The sequence below is a fragment of the Aulostomus chinensis genome, chromosome 7 (genome assembly GCF_037954235.1).
Source record: "Aulostomus chinensis isolate RoL2024-O1b breed Wild chromosome 7, RoL_Achi_v1.0, whole genome shotgun sequence".
NCBI classification, from domain to species: domain Eukaryota; kingdom Metazoa; phylum Chordata; class Actinopteri; order Syngnathiformes; family Aulostomidae; genus Aulostomus; species Aulostomus chinensis.
Genome location: NC_141326.1, coordinates 14,996,331 through 15,005,000, shown reverse-complemented (window position 1 = coordinate 15,005,000; position 8,670 = coordinate 14,996,331). Strand labels below are relative to the sequence as shown.

General features: G+C 40.6%; 1 protein-coding gene across 1 annotated transcript in view; it reads right to left on the bottom strand.

Annotated features, from left to right (window-relative positions):
- Positions 1-8,118, bottom strand: part of sf3b3 (splicing factor 3b, subunit 3) — a 28,555-nt gene extending 20,437 nt beyond the window's left edge. The window contains exons 1-12 of the mRNA XM_086208675.1: positions 7,983-8,118; positions 7,173-7,306; positions 6,011-6,166; positions 5,668-5,838; positions 4,862-5,034; positions 4,483-4,624; positions 4,026-4,138; positions 3,137-3,274; positions 2,609-2,712; positions 2,321-2,486; positions 1,877-1,972; positions 1,534-1,606 (exon numbers count right to left, since the gene is read on the bottom strand). Of these exons, the coding sequence (XP_086064801.1) occupies positions 1,534-1,606; positions 1,877-1,972; positions 2,321-2,486; positions 2,609-2,712; positions 3,137-3,274; positions 4,026-4,138; positions 4,483-4,624; positions 4,862-5,034; positions 5,668-5,838; positions 6,011-6,166; positions 7,173-7,242 (1,402 nt within the window). The 5' untranslated portion in view covers positions 7,243-7,306; positions 7,983-8,118. The remainder of the gene's footprint in view (positions 1-1,533; positions 1,607-1,876; positions 1,973-2,320; positions 2,487-2,608; positions 2,713-3,136; positions 3,275-4,025; positions 4,139-4,482; positions 4,625-4,861; positions 5,035-5,667; positions 5,839-6,010; positions 6,167-7,172; positions 7,307-7,982) is intronic.
- Positions 8,119-8,670: the final 552 nt, after the last annotated feature.

Here is an 8,670-nt window from a genome sequence, read left to right as displayed (position 1 = left end):
TCAATTCTCGATCAAAGTTTGGACTCTAATGCTCACAAAACAGGGTCAGGTGTCAGTTTTAGTGCGAACGTTACCTTTTTATGGTGATTTGAATCTGTTTTGGTTTTGGTAAATTTTGCGACCACTGTGGAATCAAAGTTGAATCGTGTCGCGTAGACTTCTTCTTTACGGCAGTGTTTGTAGTCTTTGGAAAGGGGAGAAGCTACTGAATTGATCGACACCTCCCATTCCAAGAACTACAAATCCCAGCTACGTAAAACTTCGAGCGTAAAACCTGCGCAAACTATGCGCTCTCGCTGTCTTTTACACGCAGCGCCCCACAGACGAAGGTAGACCACTGAACAAAAGCCAAAAGCTCCAATAGTTAGTAGCAGACAACTAAAATTAAAATTTATTGTAATTTGGAGCCAGTTTTCATCAAAGGTAGAAAATAATCCCTTCGGCACAATTTGAAAACTGAGTTCTCGCCAGGGTGTATCCTCACAAAATCCTTGATGTAGGCTTCACTTGTAGCCCAAATTCTATCAACTTTGGTAAATTTGTGGTCAAGGAGTGGATGAAGCTAATCAGTGGTGTCTGGGTGCATGAAATCATTGCTGGCATAGTGTTTTCCTCTGTCAAAAAAAATTAAATATTTTGGCGAGAATAAAAAAACTTAATTTTTCCTCTGGTTTATTCCAATTTACTCAGGCTTAATGACAGATACAACACTTCTGACACTTGGAACACATTCTCTGAAGTCCCAAGATGTCCAAGGACACCAAGAACATGCATATAACCTTTAGTAAAGTGTAGTAATTACACATTTACTATGGGTATGTCTTTTTAGGCATTTTTTCCTGAAAATATGCTGTGAGTGGAAGAGGTTAAGGCCATTGGCGTCTTTGCTTTAGGGCAGCACAATGAATGGAAGATTTGGATTCTGGCCGCTGTGTAACACCCAGATGGCTGTACTTGACTTCACTATATTGGCCTGAATTTGTAGTATCACTAATGAGTCAGTTCCTGCTTCGGCGCACGTGCACACTAATGACTGAGTTGTACCAGCTGAATGAGGAGGGCACTTGACTTCTAACAAATAAACTGTGGGACAATGTAAAGGAACGACAGAGCACTTAACATCTGCCAAGCACATTCACATGCTCTCACTTCCTGGTGTCAACAAATGGCTACATGATGGAAATGTTTGCCAGAGATATACTGCAGAATTTCTAGAAACAAGATGAATACACAAAGCCAGAATCTTAAGATTTGCAATGATTATAAGCTGTTCTTGCATGATTATACTATAATTATAACAGGGGTAGCAGTGTCTTTTTCTGGGGCCAATTTATCATCCAGTTTGAAAGGCCTTGGGGACCATGTTTGTTTCACAATATTTTTTGTGCTGACATCTGAGTGGATTGCATTCCTAATACAAACATAGTAATGTTACTGGTCTACAATTATGTAAAAATTCAACATCAAATAAAACGATCTTGCCCCAAGTTCTCCAGATACCACTTTGTTTAAGGAGATGTCTGACATCATTACCTTCTACATGTCTGCGTACTGTCCACACAGCATTGGGGTTACCGGGCAGCTCAGACACAGCCATCTCTGAAACCTGATTTTTTTTATTTAAAAAAAAAAAAGGAAGGTAGAAAAGAGAAATTAGGAAGAGAACCCAAGGTTGATCAAATATCTCTAATTCAAACATGATAGTATAAAGTATGAGGGCTTGATTCTAGGATCTTAGCAAATCATGATGGTTTAGAAGACAGTTTCAAGTGTGACAAAATCTCACTTGACTTCTGGTATACTGCTTCTGCTGTGTCCAGCTAACTTAACTACAGAGAGAAAGATTGGATAATTCTTTAAGTGGACGTGTGTTTACCTCTAGTCCATGTCTAAGGACCCTTAAAGTGGATTTGGGACCTCGTCCACAGGCCACATAGAGCTGAGGTGTATCCTCATTGGCTAAATCAGCAATCTGTCCAGATGGAGAGAGGGTAGGGAATGAGTCAGATAGACAATGCAACTTAAGGTAAAAACTAGTACTTTCTGTTCCTGCAATACAGCCTCAGCATTTCTCCTGGAACGGTGTTACAGCAATGGAGGTACACACACAGCATGGCTTAGCTCACAGCTGTCAATCTACAGCTGACTTCATACCCACTACATACTCGAGCTATACACCATATTTTCTTTAAAGGAGTTTCTACTTGAATAGCACATTTATTTTTAAGGTCCTCAAATACAATGACAAAAAGTCTACCTTTGGCGCGCGCAAACACCCACACCCATACACACACACACACACACACACACACACACACACCTGACAGGACATGATGGGTGATAAGTTCTCCTGTTCATCCACTAATACGAGGTTCTTGAGGGGGCGGGGCTGGAAGAAGAAGGTGTCTCCCTCTTCCAGCGGCATTGCAGAGGAAAACTCAGGCTCATCGTCATCATCACCCAAGTGAGCGATCTGGTAAAGGTAACTTTAGGAAACAGGCAGACCATCATCAGCTAGTGAAGTTCACTAGGAGAGCAGATAATTGACAGCTAGCCAAGCTACATGGAATGAAACATATGCACAGGTGACGTGAGGCCAGGCACGTACTGGTTTCCGAATTCTGAAGCCACAAACAGGAAGCCGGTCTTCAGGACACACATGGCTGTGGCTACGGGAATCGTGTCAAAGTACTTCAGCCTGATTTCTGTGACCTTCAAAACAACACAAACTTAATCAGATCATTTTGTACAACTAAAAGAATGAATTAAGAAGAACTACCTTAATAATTCTACTTTGATTTCTTTTTTTTTCTGCAGTGTAAAGTAGATTTGAATTGTGAGGTCACAGCAAAAAAAACTGCAAGACCAAGTTTAAACATTTACTATAGTACACTGACAATAATAATGTATTTATTAAACAGAAATATAAATACACTATTTGGAATTTTATTTATATTATTATAAAAGCCAAAGGCATGTACACTGTTAGGAATCATATTCCAAGTGTAATGTATTCTGTGAGTAATAATACCATCTCGATTTAAAATCACTACAATCTCAAGAAATCCTCGTGTGTTTCACTACAAAAAGCTTATCTGCCAATGTAGAACACATCCACCTCTCCATCCCAGCTCACCATTTCCTCATCAGTTTCCAGGGTAACCTTGAAGATGTCTCCCTGCTCAGTCTGGGCCAGGAAGAAGAACATGGACTTGGTCTTGTGAGTGGCTGAGCACACAAATATCATGCCACGCTCTGGGTCATCCAGGTCATTCTGTAAAAGAAAGACCAAAGAAAACTAGAGTCAACCCTCTACCATCGTAGGCCTCTGCCATTAATGGCTAGTTCATTCTCAGCGCAGAATATTAAAGTGCAGCAGTGAAGCTGACCTTTTGGATACAAAATGTGTGTGAAATTGTCTTCATCGGCATATGAACTGCCATTAAAGTGTTTTGTGAAGTTAGAGACAAAATTCTGATCAGTTCAAGTGGACAATAAGTGGCGTAGTAGCCGTTCATTGTAATCATGACATCTGCTCCATCAACTTCAGGAAGTACCCACTAATCCAAATCTAACGTACACAAAAATGCATATTTCAACGCAAATCTCTCCTTAAGTCAAAGCAAACCTTAACTAGCGTTGACACATAACAAGACACTGCATTCAAGCAACTGAAAAAGTTTGGTAAGGGGCAGTGTGCATGACAGAGGCTGTACAAAGACAATGACACACTACAGTCACTGGTGCAGAAAATTTAAAAAAAACAAAAAAACCATAACACACAGACATAAAACATGACCAACTGAGTATTTTGAGTGACAGTGATTGAGATGTAATAGAACTTCAAAATGCAGTTACAAGACTTCTGTTTTTTTTTTTTAAAAATCACAATACTGTATAACACAACCACTTACCATAATTCAGATTATAAACTAAGAGTCTGTTGTCACAATTTAAGTGTGGACTGCATCGGTGTGTGTAACATACAGTACGGAGCTTAGCTTTTAATGAGATTCTTTGCTCACCCTGCGTCGTGGGATTGGACAGCGAATGTCGGGCTGGTCTCCGAAGTTCTTGTAGGTGATATAGTTTTCAGAGCAGATAAGAACTCCACTGGGCCCGTCTGAACCACCGGGAACTAAACAGGCAAGAGGGTGAAATGTGACGATAAAGGCCTCCCCCCTCTGCTGCTACAACTCCCAGGATACACTTGACACTTAAACTCAAACTTGCACTGTGATCAGAGATGTTGAATCTTTCTCCACTGATTGTCAGAGAAGAGACATGACACACTCATCACGTCTACAACAATACGAGGGGAGTGTTACATCATTTATTTGAGATATAACACCATGTGCGTTACTTTACACCCATACCTAATTAGAGTATACCTGTAAAACAAATCTGATACTCAACAAATATATTATTTTAGTCTGGTCTGCTTTATCCATGTTAAATAAATACTTGCAGACTTTTGCTCACCAGTAATGAGGAAATTTCCATGCTCTTCTAATGCCTCGCTGTACTTGCGGACCACGTGATTCAAGCCGAGGTCGAGCTCGTAGAAAGTGAGGGTCTGCTGGGTGTTGGCGGCAGCTTCTCCTGTCGGATCGCTGTCGGCTTCCTTTAGAAGGCAAATATCAACAAAGCAGATATTAAAAAAAATGATGGTAAAAAAAAAAAAAAGATATCAGGATACCCTGGTATACTTGTTGCTAGTACTGCTAAAGCCTTGTGAGCCCAGATCAGAGAAGTTAAACCTTTCTCCAGTTGTAGTCAGAGAAGAGACATGACAAACTCATCATATCTAGAACTCACTGATGCAATCAAGAGGAACAAGCTCATGTTTTCATGACTGTACCTCGTAGTCCATTTCTAGACAGGCGAACATGGGGTTTTCAAAGCCGACGTCCACTCCTACTACATGGTAGACCAGTGTGTTTGCTTTATGGGCTTCCAGAGGAGAGGAGATGGTCAGCCTCGCAGCTGCATCTCTGTTCAGAATGTAAACCAACTTCTGTTTCTCTATCGCTCCTAAACAATGGAGGGAAAAAGGAAACTAGAATTAATCATTTCATGATTTCACAAAAGGAAAAAAGAAAATTGACCGTCACAGGAGACTTTACTCAGTCACTGACTGGCATTTACTCTGATATTCAGGCATTCCTGCAGCAAATTTCTAAGACTTTTCTCAAATTTACATGCTTTAATGGTTATCCAAATAACTAATACAGGCCTGGAAATCTTAATGCTCAAATTCTTTGACCTTTCCAGGTTTTTCATGACAAGAAGTACTTTGGATGAATGGTATTACTACTACTAATAATATATATATATATATATATATATATATATATATATATATATATATGTACATCCAGCTGATACTTCTAACAGCCCAGCTTTGCTCTAGTCTCTTTGCTTAGTATCCGTTATCTATTGCAAGGAAACAGTCAGTAAAATACATGATTTATGGGCTTTTCCAAATGTTTTTAAAATAAAGAAAAGCATTACATTTCTAAAATTCACAATGTTTACATGTGTTTTCCAGTGTGTACAAAATATAATTATTATACAAACTCATTTTTGTACTCATGATATTGACATCTGTAAATATCGGTCAAAGACCAAAGCGTGAATGCTGTTACTCCAAGCATCACTATGTACCGATCATGACAGCTCTGCCTTTGGGGTCGACTGCCAGGAACTGTCCTGGGACAATGCGCCGACAGCCGCTCTTCCCAAATGTTTCCTGGTGGATCTTCTCAAACATGTTTTTCGATGGATGATATTCCAAGATGACAATGCGACCGCTGTCACTTCCCACCACGATGTAGTCTACAAATACATGCACGGACATTCAGATCACAAGGCATGAGGGGTATGACAGAAAGATGTGGTTTCCTGAAACTCAAACATTAGATTACAAATTCATCTGATACCGCTTAAGAGCCACAACCGAACACATGGTGGGGTCAAAACATGTGTAGTGACTAAATCCATTACATACCCTTGGTTCCTCCAGTGAGTCTGAAGGCCATCAGGGACCGTATGATGCCAAACACCTCCACTGTGAGCAGAGTGTGCACCTTTCCTGTGTTTGCGTCTGGTCGCAGTAACTCCAAGATCTTTCCTCTGGAAACCACAATCTCCTGCATTTTGGTTCCTATCAAGATACAAATATCTCATTTAGCCAGCGTCATGTACCTGCTGTGAGCGGTTAAGAAACATTTCATGGTTTAAGAGCTGAAAACGTGGATTTAAAGGTGGTTATAAAAGTTAAGGCAGCTGCATGGGACACAGCCAGAAGTGCCACAAGCAAGCAGGGGAAGATGGAGGGAGGAAAAGCATGTCTGTGTGTTTCAGAGTTCCCTGAACTGTACAACGCCACATTAACAAGTAATCACAATTCCCCCCCCCCCCCAATCTCTCTCATTTGTTTGAGTTGTTGCCCTTTTTATTATTTTTCATCTGCCTTGTGTAACCTATCCACAAAGCGTGTTTTGTCCTGTCTGTCTGTCTGCATGTCTTCACGTCAGACATTATAACACACAATTTTTCTGTTACACATTTATCACTCACTTATAATGCACTATGAACAATCTTTGAAAAGTGCTCATGATCTTGGCAGGAAATGCGTCACAGCAAAATGTCAGCTGTCTTTTGGGGCTATTGGGTTTATAAGTAGGCACTGAGTTTGGATGTAACTTTGCTTTTGACATAGCCACCTTTGTTGCCTGGAAAGATTTTGATAATGCATCCCTCTAGCTTTGCCTCTGCACCCAACCTCACAGTGATGGCATCGCTGATCATCTGAAGGCAGCTTTACTCTACTTCTTGCGCTCATTCATTGAGAGGAACTATTTCATAATGATCATGAACTTAAGCAAAGGGGATTCCCAAGTGAATATACTAGGATAGTACGGAGCAGAATAATCAGTAATAACAATAACTATTAAGTATATGTTTAATAGGGTTGGGTACAGTACATCCTCTGAACTGATAACAGCACTGAAAATATTGATAATATTTGGAGACCCGAATTCCATATCTGTCCATGAAATTAGCATTTTCACACTGGGCTACAGGTGCCCCACTCATCACGTGACGGATGGTGAGACAGGCGAATTAAAACCCCTCAAAACAAGACGAGCCCAGTTCAGCAACCTCACCTGAGAAGTTTCCATGGATGGCGTGGGTGATGCCAGTGGCACGCTGCAAAGTGATGTTGTAGAGAAACATGACTCCCCGTCGATGTCGTCCCCACTAGCTTCTCTGCAAACACAGAGCTGAGACCGGCGCAGTTCTGTGGAGACAGAAGAAACGCACGTCCATGTGTTGGCAACTACAGACCAAAACAAAACAAAAAAAAAAACACGAGTGGAGGAAAATTGTGCGATTTTTTTATGCAGGATGCCTCCAAGTAACAGCGAGGAGAGGTCGAGATGAGTAAATATGAGAGCTGCTCGACTGAGGAAGCGGCACTAATAAAGTTAGCATTCGCTGCTTTGTTGACTGAAGAAGAGAAGTCCTAGGCGTGAAGCAGCATGACGCTAGTAAACAGTTTTATATTGCTGGGTTGCCTTCAAAGTCGAGCAAACGATACAGTTTAGTCAAGGTTATCAGCGCCAACAGTTTAAGCTAGCGAACAGGCGAACTTGATGCTTCTCGGGCTCGACTACTAATCTGCACATTTTTGTTCGCTAACTTGGCCCCATTGTTGCAAGTAAAGCGAGCTCTGCATTTGAAGTATATTACATTGACAATATTCACTGTCTAAAACACACACACACACACACACAACTCACAGTCACTTTGTAAGGTTACAAGGGCCGAAATCCCATTCATACAAAGCGCCACTTTTCCTGACGCATTCACCAACGTTAATTCCATTCTGTTTTTGACGATTGTGCGCACTTTACAAGAATAAGATGTTGCTTTCATTGCGGACAAAATGCAGATTTGTAAGATGTCATAATTACCAGCGAGTTTAATCAGATGATTCTGATTTCAGGTGGATACCGTTTCATTTACACAAAATATTTCGCAGTAACACCGTAGAAGTCGACGATAGGCCGCCGTTAATGGGTCCTTCCACTGGCGGCAATAGCGTCACAGAAAAAGGTGGCGCAGACAGTGCCTGATTAAAATGTGACGAACGCTATCGTAGCGCAGGTTATCCAGCAGATGTCGACAACGACCATGTACGTGATGCTCAGGGGTCGATTCAGAGACACAATGTAGACTGTTGTAGTGCAACAAACAGCGGCATAACAAGATGAGGAAACTTAGACAGAAATTATTATTATTATTATATTATTATTGTTATTATTATTATTATTATTATTATTAAGGATTCATTCATCCACTACAGCACTGTGCATTGAATGCCTCCTAATAATCATTAAAAAATAGCTGTGTTAAATGCAATAGGTAACAACAATCAGTATGCAGTTTTAAAGCAGAGTAACGATACACATATACAATATAATTCCACTAACTTCAGAGCCTAAACTGAACTAACATGATGTAACATGAGGGTTCTGCAGGGAGAGGATGCCAGAATCCTTTTTTTTTTTTTTTTTTTTTTTAAAGTGGAGCTCAGTGAGCACAAGAGACATGAGCTTCTGGTCATTTCTGGCTCATTAGCGTGCACTTGAAGTTCCTTTA